Here is an 18657-nt window from a genome sequence, read left to right as displayed (position 1 = left end):
CAATACCAGGAGGGTAAGGGAAAGGTGGGGATGAAAAGGGGAAACTTATCACAAATAACCCTCTACCTGGGGGACAGGCAAAAGAAAAGCGGGTGAAGGGAGACATCGGTCAGTATAAAACATGAAAAAATAATAATTATAAACTCTCAAGGGTTCATGAGGGAGAGAGGGTGGGGAGGGAGGGGGGAAAATGAGCTGATACCGAGGGCTCACATAGAAAGAAAATGTTTTGAAAATGATGATGACAACAAATGCTCAAATGTGTGTGACACAATGGATAGATGGATGTGTGGGTTGTGATAAGAGCTGTACGAGCCCCCAATAAAATGATTTTTTTAAAAAAAGAATGAAAGTCAAAAAACCAAAAACATAAATGTCTTTTGAGTTGCCTGTGTGAGGCAGTGAGTGGACTCCTAGGGGATGGCTCTGACTGGTACTAGTTAGAGGTCTGGGTAGCAAGAGGGCCATAGTAGGAGCAGGGACATGGCAAGAGCCACGTGACATGGCATGCCTGTGGTCGCACAGCCTGTTAAATGGCCATATTGCCTGAGCAGAGCTTTTGCAAGCCTTCCCACCAAAAGCGCCATATTCTTGTTGTCCTAGAGACCTAGCAGGACGCAGCCAGTAGTTGGCGAGCTAATTCCACATATGTCAGGGTACAACTGTGCAACGTAGGATTTCTGGTGGCTAGATTTTCAGGAGTAGATCACCAGGTCTTTCTTCTGAGACACCACTGGGCAGACTCCAACCTCCCACCTTTTGATTAGCAGTTGAGCCCTCTAACAGTTTAAAAATTTAAACTATTGTCTGTGTTTTAGGCTGCAGATTGCAAATTTTACACTTAGTATACAGCAATGGTTTAAATTTTGAAAATCAATTTTTTAAAAAAGTATGATTTCTCACTGAACAAAATGGAAACTTCTGGAAGATGGGTGGGGCTGGTTCTGTGACTTTGATGCCTAGTTGACCGAGGTTAGGTCAGTGCTGGCGAGCGGGCCTTGTGCCTGGGGAATTGGGGGTTGGTCAGGACTTGACTTTTTGGGAGGTTCATTTGTCTATCACCGCCCTCTCTGCTCCACTTCTTGATCCAGACCCAGCTAATAGAAAAACCCAGGCCCCGAGGTTCTGGGAGAAAGTGGTTGGACAACCTCAGGGCTTAGTTCCTGCTGGTTAGATGGCTGAGCAGATCTTAGGGTGGGGTGGAGATAGCCTGGGAACCAAGAAGTCTGTGTGGATCAACCAAGGCCTGAGGCTCAGGATTTCCCATTTCAGCCTCAGTTTCACCTCCGAGTGTTAGGTGATTAGGGACAGAAGAGCCACAAAGGTGCTCCCGGCCAAAGGGAGCCTCCTCAGCAGCCCTGTCCCCACAGCCTGTGATAGTTGCACAAGAACACATGCCCTTCTCACATGGGACCAGCTGGCTCAAGCACCGTAACTATTCAGGTTTCACGCTGGTTGGCAGGGCCTGCTGCCCGGCCTGGGGCACTAATGGCCAGTGCCAGGCAACAGGTCTTTGTCCACACCTCCTGCCTTCAGGGAGTGACGACACCAGAAATAGGTAGGGCCCTGCGCAGGCTGTCTGGGCGGGGCGGGGCAGCCAAGGGTGAGGCCCAGATTCCCCAGGCTGATAAGGCAGCTTGTAAACACCCAGTGAGGGGAGGGGGCAGAGGGAAGGCCACCAGATGGCAGGAGGGGGGCAGGGATCAGGGCCCAGGTCTCACTGCAGGAAATAGGGCTCGATGTGGAAACATCCTGTCCTGTCCGGTGGGGGGCTAGATTGGTGGCCACCAGCATTCACTCTTTTTACCCCCCAAGACAAGTTCAAGTCCAAGGTGGGATTCTCCAAAGGACATGCTGCACGGTCTTCTAGTCTGGCTTGTTCCCTGTCCCAGCTCTGCTGACATCAAAGCGGAGCCAAGCTGGCTCCTCCCACCCCCCCACCCCACCCCCCGCACATCCCCCACAGACACCAGAGCAGGAGGGTGGTCTTCGAGGAGGTAACTCTCCTGAGAGATGTTCTGATTCCACTCCCAAGCTAGTTGGCCCGGGATGGCAGGTCCCCTAGCCTATACTCAGTCCTTCCTTGTGACCTCCTTTTGGTGGAGCCAACGGAGCTGCTAGTGAACTCACCCACCTCCCGTTACAGATGGGGAACTGAGATCCAGGGAGGAACAGGGACTCAGCCACCAATTGAATGGCCGACCTGGAATGAAAACCCCTGCCCCTGAAAGCACTTTCCACAGCCTACCCTGCTGTTGCTGAGGCAGTGATGGAATGCCCGCCTCGCAGGTGGGAGATCCAGGTTCAATTCCCAGCCAATGCCCCTCAAGCGCAGCTATCACCCGTCTGTCAGTGGCGCTTTCAGACACAGACAGACTAGGAAGCAAGGCCTGACAATGAACAATGTACTTCTGAAAATGAGTCCATGAAAACGCCATGGTTCCTAAGGGTTCATTCTGTGTGTCCTGAGGCGGTAGCTGACTTGAGGGCAGGCAGCTGGAGATGCAGACAAAACCCTCACACACAGGGCTGGGCCTGCCTTGCTCGCTGACCAGACCTGGGGTGTTATCCTGGTCTGGGATTATGGAGGGGCCAGCAGGGGGAAAGAGCCTCCAAGTCATAAAGACGGAGACATGATGTCTGGCTTGAACTGCTCCATCAACTGTGGGTCTCAGTTGTTGTTTTAAATAACAACTTTATTGAGATATATTTCACAGGCCAGACCATTCACCCATTGCAAGTGTGCAAGCCTGTGGTTTTCGGTGCATTCATAGCATTGTGCAACTGTCACCACTATCTAATTCCAGAACATTTTTATCAACCCAGGGGGGGAAAAACCCGGTACCCATGAGCAATCCCTCCCCATGTTCCCTCTAACCCCTGGGCCTTAGTTCTGAAGAGACATTCACTGTGGAGGTGCCTTGGAGAAAAAACAGCCACCACTGTTTGGGTCAATGCTTACAACATTGTTTAACCTGGCTGGCTGGGAATGTAGATACTTAGAGACCCTGGGAGGGAAAGGCATTGGGTGGGCCCAGGGATCAAACCCTGGCACAGATGAGGTACTCAGACTGACTTTCCATAAATATTTGAATAAACATGTGAACCAACACCCCAAGATAACCAGATTTCCATTATGTGTAAGCTGAGAGTAAGTGTATATTTATGGGGCAGGGACCGTATCATGGCTACTCCAGGACTGAGGCCAGTCTAGGAAGAACTCTCTGGAAAAGAGTAGCTTCCAAAGGTACAAGAGCAGAGTCAGCATTAGCCACCCATAGCAACAGAGCTGGAAGGCCCTCCTACCCCCACCCCACTCCATTTGGGGGCATCCTTGACCTGGGAAGTTAGGGTTGACTTATCCAAAGGCGATTTGGTTGAGATTGAGGCCCCTGGTGACAAGCTTCTGTCAAGGGGTGGGGGTGGGGGGCATCATAGAGACTTCAAAGGTGGGTGCTGTGAGGAAGCCCTGAGAAAGGTCATGGGGTGATGATGATCTCCAGCGTGGGGGACTCTGGGGAAATGAACTCTGAGGCCACAGTCAGATAGGCTTAGGTTTGAGTTCGGTCTCCACGCTGGACTGGCACCCTGACCCTAGATCCTATCATGTCCGCTTTCCTATGTTTTTTTTAAAATTTTTAATCATTGTATTAAGGGCTCATACAACTCTTATCATAATCCATACATACATCAATTGTGCAAAGCACATTTGTACATTCATTGCCCTCATCACTCTCAAAACATTCGCTCTCCACTTAAAGCCCCTAGAATCAGCTCTTCATTTTTCCCCTCCCTCCCCGCACTCCCCTTCCTCATTAACCCTAGGTAATTTATAAATTATTGTTTTTGTCATATCTTGCACCATCCGACACCTCCCCTCACCCATCTTTCTGTTGTCCATCCCCCAGGGAGGAGGCTATATGTAGATCCCTGTAATCGGTTCCCCCTTTCCACCCCACCCTCGCTCAACCCTTCCAGCATCGCCACTCTCACCACTGGTCCCAAAGGGATCATCCTCCCTGGATTCCCTGTGTTTCCAGTTCCTATCTGTATCAGTGTACATCCTCTAGTCTAGCCAGATTTGGAAGGTTGAATTGGGATCATGATAGTGGCAGGGAGGAAGCATTTAGGAACCAGAGGAAAGTTGTATGTTTCATCATTGCTACACTACACCCTGACTGGCTTTTCTCCTCCCCGTGACCCTTCTGTAAGAGGATGTCCAGTTGCCTACAGATGGGCTTTGGGTCTCCACTCCGCACTTGCCCTCATTCATAATGATGTGATTTTGTAACATGGAAATATGATGGGAGTATTTAGAGAATAGGTTTTAGCTTGGCCACTTGCTCGATATGCGTTGGGTGGGGGGCGGTGAGGGGCTATGATGGAATGAAGGGAGATGGAGAAAGAATGCAAAGTGCTCAACCCCACACCAGCCCCCACAGCTACCTCCACCCCCAGCCCTGGCTCCGCTGTCCCATCCTCTGACCCCCTGCCTCTGAAGCAACTTGATGGGATAGCAGAGGGCACCAAAGAAAAACTTGTCCACGTTTAAACGAGGACCCATGGCCCCTCCCCTCTCCCAGCTGGGCCCATGGCACAAGCCACAGCAGCCACACCCACCGCCCTGGGCGGGCGCAAACTCAGGTCAGTGCCAACCCCGCATGCGCTCACCCTGAGCTGGCAGTGACCTCAAGCGCTTCCACCCCGCGGGCCCACAGCCTAGCCGGCCCACAGCCTATGCGTTCCAAACACATGCCGCCAGCGCGCTGAGCTGGGCTGTCACCAAACCTGACGCCGGTGCTCTGCAGATGTGGGGAGGGACTGGCAGGAGCCCAGGTGCACATCCAGATGTCTCTGAGACATGCGTGGCGTCCCTTGCAGCAGCTGGGGAAGGGGTGGAGAATCAGACTTGAATGGTGTCGGCACTCCCCCCACCCACACACACACCCCCCAGGGTAAGGGGCCCTGTCGCTGGGAGGCTGGCCTCCTAGTTGTCCTTGAGGACATGGAGGGAAATTGGACGGGCAAATGTGGGACTCTGCTGTCTTAAAAGGGGGCCAGGCTGGATAGAGCTTTCAGCCAAAGGCACCAAAGGCTGCCCCCCTCCTCAACTGAGAGACTAGGCACACATCCATATGTTTTTTGTCCCAACCAGAAGGATCTTCCTCAGGATTCCCTTTGTTTCTCTCAGGGAACAACATCACCCCTGGGTGGCAAAGGCAACTGGGAGGTGTTCACAAGTATGTGTCACCACACCCCCCTCTTTAGCTGCTACTGGATGGGAGAGCTCCCTGGTCTCTAACCCAGAACAAGCCATTAACCTTGACCTATATATGGTAGAATCCTTGGCTTTTCACGGGTGCCTCTGCCTATGGTTGCCGAGGTTAAGCCCTCGACAAAATTATGAAGTGACACTGATTTCAGCGTGCTCCATCTGAAGCCAATCCCTACTTGGACATTATCTTCAGGCACAGACATTTCTATTTCGGTTTTTCATCCAACCTTTCCAAGACTGGGCTCACTCTGCACTCCCCCTCTCCCCACTGTCCCCCACAAGAACTATGTAAAATGGTGATTTCCTATGTACTTGTCTGGTAACAGGAGAGGATTGAGGTTTTGAAACTGCCTCAGTCTCCCTCCAGGGAAGACACCCTTTCTACCCACCCTTCTGAACTTGAAGCTGCTGGGTTGTCCCCTTTTACAGACAGCTGTCTCCTCAGCCCGCCTGTAAGGGATCATCCCCATTCGTAACTCGAGGGGGCCCCTCCCCTCTCTGCACTGTCTGACCTGTGTGGGGCAGGGGTGGGGCTGGGAGGGCCAGCAGGCTCTGAAGGGGAAACTGCTGAAACCCCGGGACAGGAAGTGGCAACAAGGGGCTGTTTCCTCTGGTGGCAGCACAGGGGTGCGGTGAGAGCTGGCCCATCTCCTACTTGTCTGTCTGCCTGCCTGGAGGGGGAGGGGGCCGGGGGAGGTAAAAGCCCTTCTTTGCTCCCCACCCCAGGCCTGGGGAGTGTCTTTTTGAGGAGGCCATCTTCATTTTGCAGGGAGAGGAATTCAGGGCAAAGGGGGGACAGCAGAGCAGAAGGGAAGGGGTGGGGCAGGTGATGAGGGACCGAGGGGGCCCCCACAATGGCAGCAGAAAGCCACCGCTGGACAGAAGGACCTTGTCGAGAGCCCTGGCCCCAAGAAGAAAAGATCAGGGCCGTGCTGCCCAAACTGCATAGATAGCTGTGACGAGAGACCACTTCATTGTGCAGAGGAGGAAACTGGGGGCCCACAGAGCGGAAGTGCCTGGCTCAAGGTCACATCATGAATCCGGGCCTGAGCTGAGGCCAGAGCTCAGATCGGCTAACCCCAGACTAGGACTTTCTTTACTGCAAGTCTCCCACGTGTGTGCTGCGGTGCCATCCACATCTCTCTCCAGGCACCTTCACATCCAAGTGCTCTGTTGACGGGTGTGCTCAGAAATGAACTTGACCATGTTCACAATTTCCTGTAAAGGGTCAGAGACTGAATGCTTTTAGACCTTTTGGACGCTACGATCTCTGTCACAACTCCTCGGCAGGACTGTGATAGCGAGCAAGGACCGTAGTCCTTATTTAAATGGAGGAGTATGGCTCTGTCCCAATAAAACTTTATTCATGGACACTGAAACGTGAATTGCATATCATCTTTGTGTGTCTCAAGACATGCTTTTGATGTGGTTTGTGCGTGTGCATTTAACCATTTCAAAATGTAAAATATATATTTATTATTATTATTATTTTGCATCCTCAATTTGGGGATTTTGAAATTCATAAAAACAGAAAAAAACATTCTTAGCTCACAGGCTGGCTAAAAACAGAGGGTGGGCCCAATTGTTTTTGGGCTGTCGTCTGCTGACTCTGTGCTTTAGTCTGAAGGATCGAGCCCTGGTGGCCTGTTGGGTCACCACAAGGTCAGTGGTTCGAGCATACTGTCAGAAAGATGAGCCTATCAGCTCCGGGAAAGGTATAAAGTCTCAGAAACGCACAGGGCAATTTGACCCTGCCCTATGGCACTACTGTGTCCCACTTGCGTGTCAGTTTGTCTTACTGTGGTGGTTGGCGTGTTGCTGTGAGACTGACAGCTATGTCACCAGTACATCAATGGCACTGAGTGAGATGTAGTCTAAGACTTCCAAACCCCCCACTGCTGCTGAGTCCATGCCATCTCAGACTGGAAGCCACACTTACAGGACGGAGTAGAACTGCTCCATCCACTTTCTGACGCTTTCAATACAGCTTTATGGAATCTGCAGGCCTTGTCTTCATCCTGTGAAGCAGCTGGAGGCTTTACAGCACGGTGCTTAGCTCATCATTCCACCAGGGCTGAGGTGTTTAAGAGGAGGAGCAGATAGAGCAGGTGAGGAGGAAGCAAGTGACCCTTTGATAATGAGACACTTTTGCTTTCGGGCCTGAAGGATATCTTGGGAACCAGGACTGCAAAAATTTGGGCTGAACCTGTCCAGCCTAGGGGACAGAGTGGACATAGGCCTGGTAGGGGAGACATTGTGAAAGTTGAGGATGTTCTGCACATCGTGGCCTTGTTGTTATTTGCCAGGGAAGGAGCTCTGGCCTCCTCTGGTCCAGTTCTCCCTTGAGGGATGAGTTGGCTTTGTTGAGGATGCTGAGAGACAATGAGGAATGCAGGGAAAAGGGAGGTGCCCTGGAGCTTCGAGGGAAGGGGACATTTGGACAGGCAGGTTTTCCCATGGCTCAGGTGGAGATAGGCCCAGATTAGAATCAGAGCCTCTAGGTTAGGAGCATTGACAAAGAACTTTGTCTCTTCCACTGAATATCTTCTTGGTGGTGAGTCACCAAAACCACACCAATGAATTTAATTAGTCTCTCTCTGGTCAGTGTCCTTGTTCCCTCCCCCAGCAAGGAAAGCAAGCAGGCCTCCCTGGGGCCCTAGGTGGGATGACATTCAGAGTCACTGCTCTTTCGGGGGGATCATGGGCTGCATCAGGCCAGGTCTGTCCCTTTGGCCACTAAAGACTTGTCTAAACGCCTCCTGCCCTGCAAAATGAGGGCAAGCAAAAAGAAAAAAAATGCCTCTCTGGGCCCTCTCTTGCACCCACCCCCTCCCCGTTAATTCTGTTCTTTTAGGATGATCCCAACTTCAAATGCCAACACTAAACGTTTAGCCTGCTTGCCCTATCACCAGTCCCAGCCACTATCTTTGAACATTCTTAGTGAGGACAGACTACACAGTTTGGCGTCTCTACCGCTTTTGTGTTAGCCTAGAGTCCTGCAGCAGAAGGGCTCAGAGATTCACCTCCTGGGTTCCAGCTGCTTCCCCTGCTGTCTACCCATAGATCCGCCCACACACCCAGCCAGACCCAACTGACCATCCATCCTTGGGACCTGCTATCTTTGAGTCCCCCCTTGTTCAAGAATCTACACTAACTCCAAGTTGCTGACCATATAAAGTTCAAATCCCACTGCCTATTGCTTGGAGGCCCAGTTCACTCAGCCAGTTTATTCCCCTGACTCCCCAGCAAGCCCCCTCACCTCCCCCTGTAATCAAACTGGGCTCCCCCTCTACCATCAATTGGAGAGTCCAGGGTTATGGCTGCCCCCACAGCTGCCTTCATGTCTTGTCATTTCATCATCGCCCTTGCTCTTCTGTGTAAAGATCCACCCGGAATGAATACTTTATGAGTAGCCACAGCTCTCCCCCCCCCAAAAAAAAACCCTGACCCAAATCAGACTAAACAACTATAAAGCATGGTAGGACATAACCAAACATAACACCTACTTGAACTTGTTGGCTCTTTCCAGCCACCATAGGTTACTCTGTTATTTTTTTAACCATAGGATACTCTTATGCCCATTTTACAGATGAGGAAAGTGAGGGTTGGGAGTTAGGATACTTGCCTACACCCCAGGGCAAAGCTGAGAAGCTTACATCCTTAGACTTCAGGGACCTTCTAGCTGTGGTTGGCAGCCTGTACTTGCATTTGGCCCCCCAGTTGCAGTGGCCCTAGTTCCTGCAGAGTGCCCTCCACCCATTCCCAGCCACTGGCTTGTTCTTCCCTTCCCAGAAGGACTTAGTGCCGCTCTGCCTTGATCCCAGAGCGCTCCTTCTAGGGGGTGGAGGGGTGAGGGGGACAGACTCTTTTGGTTTCTCAGGCTGAGTCCTGATTAGACAAGGCAGCTGAGGAAATGTAAGTTCCCTTTGTTAGTAGCCCTCCCCCTCTTCCTCCTCCTCCTCCTCCTCCTCCTGCTCCTCCTCCCCTACTGGGGTTTCTGCTGTGCTCTTCTTGCCACATAACCACAACCCAAAGGTGGGGTGAAGGTGACGTGCACAGGGGACAGGGAGAGGCCCACCAACACAGCAGCCTGCCCCTCTGGCAGAAGCCTCACCCAGGTGAAGGAGGAGTGGGGGTGTCCATCCCTTCCAAGCCAACAGCTGGGACCCTCAACCCCTGCCCTGTCTATATTCTGGAGCCAGGGGTGGGGGCATCCCCTGAGCCCCTTGATCTTTGGGAGGTCACCTGAAATGCCTCATCTGGATGAGTGCTTTTTAATTTTTCAAGTGCAACACCCCCCCACAACCATCTCCATCCATCCAACCCTCCCATCCCCTCACTGCACCCCCCCCACCCCTGCTTGCTAAGCCTGGATTTTCCTCAGCCACTTCAAGGAGAGAAATCACAGGCCAGCAAGGTGGTTGACTGTCACAGGATCACCCTGTGGGTGGGATGCAGCCAGGAGAAGAGCCCCCTATGCACTCTGGGTGGGCCGAGGGCACCCCTGGATCTAGAGGAGAGATCATGTCCTTGGCTGCCATTGCCTGCAGCCTAGCCACCCCTCGTCTGGGGCAGGCCAGGGCCTGGGAGGTGGAAGCTGAACTGGGGTCTGAGAGAGAGAGAGACCAGGGAGGCAGCTGGCAAAGAATGCAGGGCCCACGTCACCACTGGAGTGTCTCGGCAAGTCCCGTGTGAGAATTCAGCAGTGACTGAGAGGCAAGGAAGGAAACTGGGTTTCTTATAAATATGCACAGAGAAACCCCAGGCAAGAGAGCTTGCAAAACCCTTTTTCCTCCCTCTTCCTGATTTTATCGAAAATGGGGGCGGGGCAGGGCAGGGCTGGTGGCTGAGGAGCAGGAGCTGACAACACAACTGGGGCCATGGGCCCTTTCTCTGGAGGACCCCTTCCTCCCCAAAAAAGAAGATTGAGTTGGCTGATTACAGAGCCCAGTTCCCAGGATGGGTTATTGAGACTCTACCCATGACTACAGATTGAGCCCCTGACAGGGAGGTGGAGTGTGGCTGTTGCTTAAATACATGCCACTGGTCACAAAGGTGCAGCCTCAGCTCTGCTGTCTGATGGATGGATGGATGTTAGCTGGGGGGGGGGCTGTTTTTCAGTGGAAGGTACAGCTGTTTTTTTTGGGGGGGCGGTAGTTTCCATTTTGTTTGGGTGGGGGATGGGAGAGGTGTTGAGAGAGTGGGAAATGGCATGAAGGAAATTGTCGCTTCCTTTCCAGAGAATTCCAGAAAGGTTTCCTGGAGGACAGGGTATTTCAGGAGTGGGAACTGGCTGAGTGGGGGGTGGGGGTGGGGGGCGAGAAATGAAGGACTGGGAGGGAGACTGTGTTCTGCTTTGCGGCCCCAGCTGACCATCTGGCCCCCATGTTTCCTGGCATAAGTGAAAATGCCATGGGTGTGACACCTCCCCCCCCCCAAAGCTCAGCCAAACGGGTGCAGATTTCAACTCACACCAGGAGGACTGAGGACTGTGGACGTGGCTCTTGTGTAGGGGAGGCCCAGCTGGGGGGAAGGGGAGGTGCTCTGGACACTGCTTGACATGTCCCAGTGACAGACCCAGGAGAGGGGCCTGTGCGTCTCTGAAGGGGGCCCAGCTGTGGTGGGGCTGAAGGCTGCCTAAACTACTTCTAGTTTGCTTTGGCTTGGAAAGGCAGAGCGCGGAGGTGTGCGGGTTGGGGAGCTCCGCCCTCACTGGCTGGCTCCCTCCCTCCCTCCCTCGAGTGACACTCAGGATCCAGGGGCCTCCTAGTCTCCCACAGGCTTCACTGACTGCAGCCCATGTAGAGCAGGCCTGGGCAGCCAGGGACCTGGCTGTACTCTTGCCACCTTGGAAGGGGACTTTGACAGGGGGTGCAGTTATGGGCCAGAGAGGCAGGGGCAGGGTGGGAATATACCGCCAGTTACCAAGGGCCTCCAGGCGCCTCAGTTCCTTGAGCCCGGGGGCTGTGTGTGCCCACACACCCAAGGCCAGCCAGGGCACTAAGCCACCGAAGCTGCACCTCAACCCCAAAACTGTCAGTAAGGGTGCCAGAGTGGGGCGGCCCTGGGCTGGGCCCTAGGTGGCCGCCTTCTGTGGTGGTGTGTTTGGGTTTCAGGCTCCTGGGAGAGGGAGGTTATTTTGAGGGACTTGGGGTGTGAGGGGGAGGGGGTGGGTGGGTGTTGGCACATTCCTCTGCAAGGGAGAGAGAGAGTGAACATGCAAAAGAGTGTCTCTCCACCTCTCACTTTCAAATCCTCAAACTTTGGAGGGGTGGGGCCAGCCAGGCAAGCTCTCAGGCCTGGGAGCCTTCATGGCCCGGGGGAGGGTTTTCCCAGCCTGGACCACAGGCGGTAGCAAGCGACTTCCACCCTGTACCCCCTTCTGAACACCCCCTCGGTCCCACCCCAGCTTCAGGCTAGACCAAGATCCCCACGGTCATTTTGGGGTGCTCAGAGTCATCTCACCACCCTGGGATAGTGGAACCTGCCTCTCTCCCGCCCAAGTCTTGAGTGTAGACTTTGAAATGGGGGAGCTGATGCAAGATAGCCACTGGGTTTGGCCTCTCTTCGGACCTCTGCTCTCTGTTTGAACTGCCAAGGGGTCTATCTAGTAGGGGAGCCTTCCCTCTCTGCCCCCAGGGCCCATGGGCTACCTCCTGCTTGAATGGCGATCTTCCTTGGCAGCAGCGGGTGGCAGGGGCAGCGGTGGCTCAGAGGTGGAGGAGGAAGAACCCCGCTCCCTGCTCAGAGGTGCCTTTTGACACACCGAGGCCGGCCCACGCGTGTGTTCCCCCCCCCTCCCGGTAGCCAGCAAAGCCCAAGTGCACAGCTCTAAGGCACTTTCCAGGGGCCCTGGAGCACAAGGGTTAAGCACTCTGCTGTGGGAAGATTGGTCGTTCAAACCCACCCGATGGCGCGCCGCTGGAGAAATGGGAGGCGGCAGCTTGCACCCGAGTGACAGTCTCTTTGGAGAGCCTAGGCACAGTGCTGCCGTGTCCTTTAGGGTCCCTGTGAGCCCCCAAGTGATTCTATGGCACCGAGCAACCACGGGCAGCTGTGGGACGCAGGAGCTCACCGGACATCCCCGGGGCCACGCAGGTGCGCCCACTCTGCCGGTCACCGGGCTCTCCAGGCAGCCAGGCCTTGGTCGAGGCGCTGGGGTGCCCGCACACAGCTGTCCCGCCCTCCAGGAAGCCGCTGTCTGCTAGGGGAGGGGCGGGGGCCTTCCCAGCCGCGGCGGGCGGCAGCTGGAGACCTCGCGAACTTGAAATACCGGTGCGGATCTGCGCTGAGCAGGCCGAGCTGCGGGAACCTGGAGAGGAGAGCTGGGCCGGCGGAATGACCTCGGAGTGCAAGGGGAGCAGACGCTGGCTTTCGTGTTTAGAGAGCATGGGATTAGGGAAAAGCGATCCCCTTTAAGTTGGTAGTCTATGAATGCTGTGGGGGGCGGCGCACAGACTGGCCGTGGGGTTGGGGGTGGGCGCTGTGGAGTGCTGGGCTTGGAGACAGATCTGCCAAGCAGAAATGACTCTGGAATGCTTCGAGGACCACAGGGATCAGGTCACTGGGGGAGGGAGACTGGGAGGTCACCTAGTAGCAGGGCTCTGGCTCTCCCACTGAGACGGGGAGAAGTAGGGTCTCGTGGAGGTTTGTTGTCGGGGGAGGGGAAAGGTGTGGGAGTGGGGTAGGGGTGGGGGAAAGGGCGGAGTCAGTCCTGTGGGCTAACGGAAAGGAAGTGAGAGAGGCCTGGGTGTCTCTAGTGGGGGAAAGCGGTCATCGGGGAGGTCACCCTTGGTCCCCTCCCTCCCTCTCTTTCCCCCCTCTCTGCGGTTCCTCATTTCTTTCCAGGCCAGGAGGTTTGTTGCCATCCTGGCACTGCCTGGGGTGTGCCAAGGAAGTAGGGGTCAAGTGAGCTGCTCCTACCGTGGATGTGGAGCTGATTCTTGAGATGTTGCTGTTCTTCAGATGTTGCAGGTTAAAGTGCGCCGTTAGTAGAACAAGCGCCTGCAGCCCAACACACAGCAGAACCCCCCAGGGCCAAAGTGGGGTTCAGTGGTAAAATTCTCACCTTCCCAGCCTGAGAAACGCAGCCTCATTTCCTAAGCACTGCACTCAGTGGGGACGAATGTGGCGATGATGCTGAACAGGTTTCAGCAGAGCATCCAGAGTAAGATAGACTAGGAAGAAAGGCCTGGTGCTCAACACCCAAAATTAGTCCAGAGAAATCCGACAAATCACACCTGAATTTGTTTGGTCACGGGGATGAAGCAGGACCAGGCAGATATGTTCCAGGGTGCAGGGGGTTGGGCATGCACAAGGGAAGGAGGGGGGTCGGGCTGGCAGCCACCCACATAACAGGAACCAAAGACTGGTACCTAGTTGTGGAGAAGGGCCCCTTGAGTGCTGGAGGGACGGAGCCAGCCACCCAGAGAAGGACCGCCTGAAAAAGTGCTAGCAGGGTTGGCATCCTGAGGGGTGGAGACCCAGAAAGCCACAGGAGGCCTGAATGAGCATCCGAGGCACAGTCTCCGGTGGGGGTGTGGGGACTGGGGGCTGCAGCAGACAGATTGGGGTGAGAGGTGGGGCTTAGTCAGCCCTGGGGGCATGGGGACAGGGACAGTTCCAGCAGCCTCTCCTTGCTCATTGGGTCCCAGGATGACAGTTTCAATCTTGAAACTGAAAGTGAAGCTGAACCAAGAACTCAAACCACACACAGCACCCAAGGCCATCTCCCCTGACATTGGGGGCAAGACATCTGGCCCATCGTCCCTCTCTCCCCAGACCCTCTGGCTCCTGCCACCACTGCCCCTGACACAACACAACCCCTATGGTGAGACATTTCCTCCACTGCAAGCTCCACCTCTCAAAAGGAGCCTGGCCCCGTCATACACCCCCCCCCCCACACACACACACACACGCACAAGGTTCTTTCCTAAGCCCAGAGCACTTAGAAGCTGCCTCCTGCCATCCATGAGGCCAGCCTCCGTAGCTGAACCTTGGAGCTAGTGCTGGGGACACCATCCGTCACCTTCTCTGGGCAGGGAGTGGGGGAGCTGGGAGGGAGAATGTGTGTCTTCAGGCTGGTGGCCACTGAAGGTGCAGAGCTGACTCCTCTTCCCCGGTTCTCCACCTGCTTCCTTACCCCCTCACCCAGTCCTTCCCTTCTGCCTCCTCTCTTCTGGCAGCCTGTCCTGTCCTGGCACACCCAGATCCCTCTGGTTCACCAGCTGTCCCAGAAGGTGATGTTCTCACAGCCCCCATCTCTGTTTGTCTAGGTTGTTCCTGAGCCGGACTTAGTCCACTCTGAGTCCAGAAGCTCCCATCTCACTCAAGAACCCCGGTTGCTCCAGAGGGGCCTGCAGACTCCACCGTCAGCTCTCCGGGAAGGCAGCATGGCCGTTACCCTGCAGGCCAGTGACTTGATCTTTGAGTTTGCAAGTAACGGGATGGACGACAGTCACCAGGTATGGTCCATAGCCCCAGGCCCAGCCAGCTAGCATGAACCATGAGCTCAGCACAGAGAGCCAGGGCTGCCTGCCAGGGACCCAGCCGGCAAAGAGTGACCAGGCACCTACTGTGCTTAAAGCACTGTGCCCTCTTGCCAACCAGACCGTATGCCAACTGGTCACTCATGGGGCACAGGCAGTCCTTAAGGAGCTGGTTGTCTGCGGGCGATTATGTGCCACGTGCAGCCACCAAGCCAGCTAAACAGCTGAGCTGTTGGTCTGTCAGCAGCGTGGACTGAGAGACAGCCAGCTGATCTCCGAGCCACACCCCTCCACCCCCTGAGTCACAGTGAGAAAACTCATGGGATGAGCACAGGCCGGCTGGCAAGAAGTTCAGGTAGAGTCCACTGCCTGGCGTCTTTAGACGTGTGTCCCTAACCCTGCTGTTGGCCCCTCGCATGACTCTCTTCTTGGCCCTCACAAGCTGAGGATCCAGGAACAAACTGAAAAGGTGGGAGGGAGTCAAGAACGTGGACCGGACTCTGGCGATCACTGCCGTACTGCTTCATTCCCAGCCCTGCGCCGGGGGTCAAGAGGGCACGTTTGCTGGGCACGCACCTGTACCTGTTGGATGGTGCCCTGGCCTACTTGCTGCCAGCCTCCACTCGTTCCACACAATGGAGAAAGAAGGCATGAAAGATGAGGACTCTGGGCCACAGGGTCACCTAGACAAGTCCTGCCCCTACTGTCTCTGGGCTATCAAAACCCTCTCTTCACAGAGAGGCGAACCTGCTGGATTACCCACCTCTGGGAGCCCTGGTGGCGCAGTGGTTGGGCACTCAGCTGCTAGCCAAAAGGTCAGTGGTACAAACCTACCCGTTGCTCCATGGGAGGAAGACGTGACTGTCTGTTCCTGGAAAGCCATGGAAACCCCATAGGGCAGTCCCACTCTGTCCTATAGGGCACTGTGAGTTGGAGTAGATTCAATGGCAACAGGTTTGGTTTGTTTGGGGTTTGGGGGATTCTGTTTTGTTTTTGTCTTTTGGAAGGGGCATCATAGCCTAACTCCATGATGTATCCTAAATCCCTGGGAGTATGAATAACCATGTCCAGTCTCCAGTGACCTGCCAAAGTTGCCCCCTAGTGGAGCTTTCAGCACATTGTGTGCATTTTCTTTTTTTTCACTTTGACTTTTTAAATCATTTTATTGGGGGCTCTTACCGCTCTTATATCCATTGTGACCCTTCTGTGAAGGAATGTCCAATTGTCTACAGGTGGGCTTTGGGTCTCCACTCCGTCCCCCCCCCCCCTCGTTTGCATCAATGCGATTGTTTTGGGTCTTCTGATGCCTGGTACCTGATGCTGTTGACATCCCGTGATCACACAGGCTGGTGTGCTTCTTCCATGTGGGCTTTGTTGCTTCCCAGCTAGATGGCCGCTAGTTTATCTTCAAGTCTTTAAGACCCCAGATGCTATATCTTTTGATAACTGGGCACCATCAGCTTTCTTCACCACATTTGCTTATGCACCCATTTTGACTTCAGTGATCGTGTCGGGAAGGTGAGCAATACAGAATGCCGGGTTATTAGAACAAAGTGTTCTTGCATTGAGGGAGGACTTGAGTAGAGGCCCAATGTCTGTCTGCTACCTTGATACTTAACTTATAAATACATATGCATAGACCTTTGGAAAATGGCAATTCGAAACTACCAGCCACTCCGTGGGAGAAAGAGGAGGCTTCCTTCTCCCGTAAGAAGTCAGTCTCGGAAACCCACAGGAGCAGTTCTACCCTGTCCGACAGGGTTTCTAGGAGTCGGAATCAACTCAATGGCAGTGAGTTGGTTGTGCTTTGCTTATTGGGTAGCCCTGATGGTGTTGGGGGGCTACGCGTTGGGCCACTAACTGCAAGGTGAGCAGTTCAAAGCCAACAGCCACTCCTCAGGAGAAGGATGACATTGTTTTCTCCCGTAAAGATGTCCAGTTGGGGCAAGCCTATACAGGGCTGCTTTCGGTTGGGATCAGCTCACTGACAGTGGGATTTTGGGCTTATGGGGTAGATACTATGATTACTCCAATTCAGTAAATGATACTGAGATACCCAGAGAGGTCGATGACTTGTTTAAGGTCACACAGATAGTAAATTACCCAAACCTGGCTTCAAACCCAGGTAGTCAGTTTCCAGATCAGCACAGCCCAGTGGAACGCTTGGAGGGCCTGGCCGCAGCTAACTATGAAGCATGGGGAATGTGTCCTAGTGCAATGGAAGAACGAACTTTTTAATGAAAGCCCCACCCCTGTTTTTTTAAATGAATTGACCTTGAAGAGCCCTTGGGTTTATATGCTCGGCTACTAACCGAAAGCTTGCAGGGTCAGGTTCACCCAGAGGCACCTCAGAAGAAAACTCTGGCAATCTGCTTCCGAAAAATGCAGCCGCTGTGAACCCTGAAGGCGCAGAACTTTGTCTGTCGTGAGTCTGCATTGATCCTAGGGCAATGGGCTTACTTAGTTTCCTCGCCTGTGGCTGGTGGCCATCGATTCCAGGGCCTGCCTTATCACCCCACCTGTCGGGGACCCCAGCCCTTGCCTGACGCTGCTCTGGTCAGCAAGACTGCCCAGGGCCCAGAACTGGACGATTCTTCTACATGCCCCAGAACCCTTGGGTGAGCTGACCATGCTACTTCTTTTTTTCATGAAGAACTAACATTCTCATGACATTTCTGGGAAATATGGAAAAGTGGGATAAGGGATGGGGTGGGGGGACTACCCAGTGTCCCACAACCAAAATATAACTAGTATGAACATTCTGGGACAGTTCCTTTCCTATGTATATATTTTCCCCATTGTTGTTACACTCCGTTTTCACTCTGCTTAGCTTAGTTTTCCTGGGGGGAGCAAAGGGTCAATGCCTTCGGCTGCTAATCGAAAGATTGACCGTTGGAGTCCACCTGCGACACCCAGGAGAGAAAGGCCTGGTGATCTACTCAAGATACCTCAGCCATCGAAACCCCGTGGAGCACCCACCGAAACCCTGTGGAGCACCCACCCGGTTGCCCTGATTAGACAGCAACTAGTGGCTGCTTTAAAGATCAGACAATTATGTCTCCTGGGGCCTGAGCCTCACCTGGATAATTCTAGACCCTTCGAGGGCTCTCAGTGACCACCACTGCCCTTGTGAGCTCGCAGACATGTGCTTTTGGTGCCATCAGCAGGTGTCTGCAGTTCAGACACCCCAAAGGTACTTCCAGGATCCCTGCTGTCATAGTGGTGACGTGCAGGGCTGCTAACTGCCAAAGCAAGCAGTTCGAAACCACAAGCTGCTGCTCAGAAAAAAAGATGAGGTTTTTTTACTCCCGTAGAGTTACAGTCTGAAAAACTCTCATGGGAACTTATACCCTGTCCTATAGGGTTGCTATGAGTTAGAATTGGCTCATTGGCAGGGAGTTTAATGTTTATACTCAGCTGGAAACCCAGGTTGTTCTCCACAAGACTGGAAGTTCAAACCCACCTGTCACTGTGAGGGCGAAAGCTGAAGCTTTCTGCTCCTATGAAGATTTACAGCCTTGGAAACCCACAGAGGCAGTTCCACCCTGTCATAGGAGTCAGAAATTACTCAATGGCAGTGATTGAGGAAAACAAAAGGTTGGTGGTTCGAACACAGCCCTCAGCACCGCATCTGTAAAGCTTATAGCTCTGTCAGCTCAGGCGGGAGGAGGGCTGGTGGTGCTCTGGGGAAGTGCTTGGCTGCTAACTGAAAAGGTCATCTGTTCAAACCAAGTCACTGATCGACAGGAGAAAGATGGGGCCCTTGGAAGTGTAAAGATTGACAGCCTTGGAAACTCTGTGGAGGCCTTTCTGCCTTGTGCCATAAGGTCACTATGAGAATCGCTCAAAGACAACACGCTTTATTTTGTTTCAACCTTATGAAACGGTTCTCCT

At 53.8% G+C, this 18657-nt stretch overlaps 1 protein-coding gene across 4 annotated transcripts in view; it reads left to right on the top strand.

The window, feature by feature from the left end:
• Positions 1-18657, top strand: part of ELF4 (E74 like ETS transcription factor 4) — a 45371-nt gene that overhangs the window by 17241 nt on the left and 9473 nt on the right. For 2 of the 4 annotated variants that reach the window (XM_075538250.1, XM_075538251.1), the window contains exons 2-3: positions 14551-14739; positions 15297-15578. In XM_075538250.1, the coding sequence (XP_075394365.1) occupies positions 14668-14739; positions 15297-15578 (354 nt within the window). In that variant the 5' untranslated portion in view covers positions 14551-14667. The remainder of the gene's footprint in view (positions 1-14550; positions 14740-15296; positions 15579-18657) is intronic. The other 2 variants (XM_075538252.1, XM_075538253.1) reach the window with 2 other exon arrangements.

The sequence above is a fragment of the Tenrec ecaudatus genome, chromosome X (assembly GCF_050624435.1).
Source record: "Tenrec ecaudatus isolate mTenEca1 chromosome X, mTenEca1.hap1, whole genome shotgun sequence".
In the NCBI taxonomy this organism is placed as follows: Eukaryota; Metazoa; Chordata; class Mammalia; order Afrosoricida; family Tenrecidae; genus Tenrec; species Tenrec ecaudatus.
The sequence above is the reverse complement of the archived record's forward strand: the minus strand, read 5'-3'. Positions and strand labels throughout refer to the sequence as shown.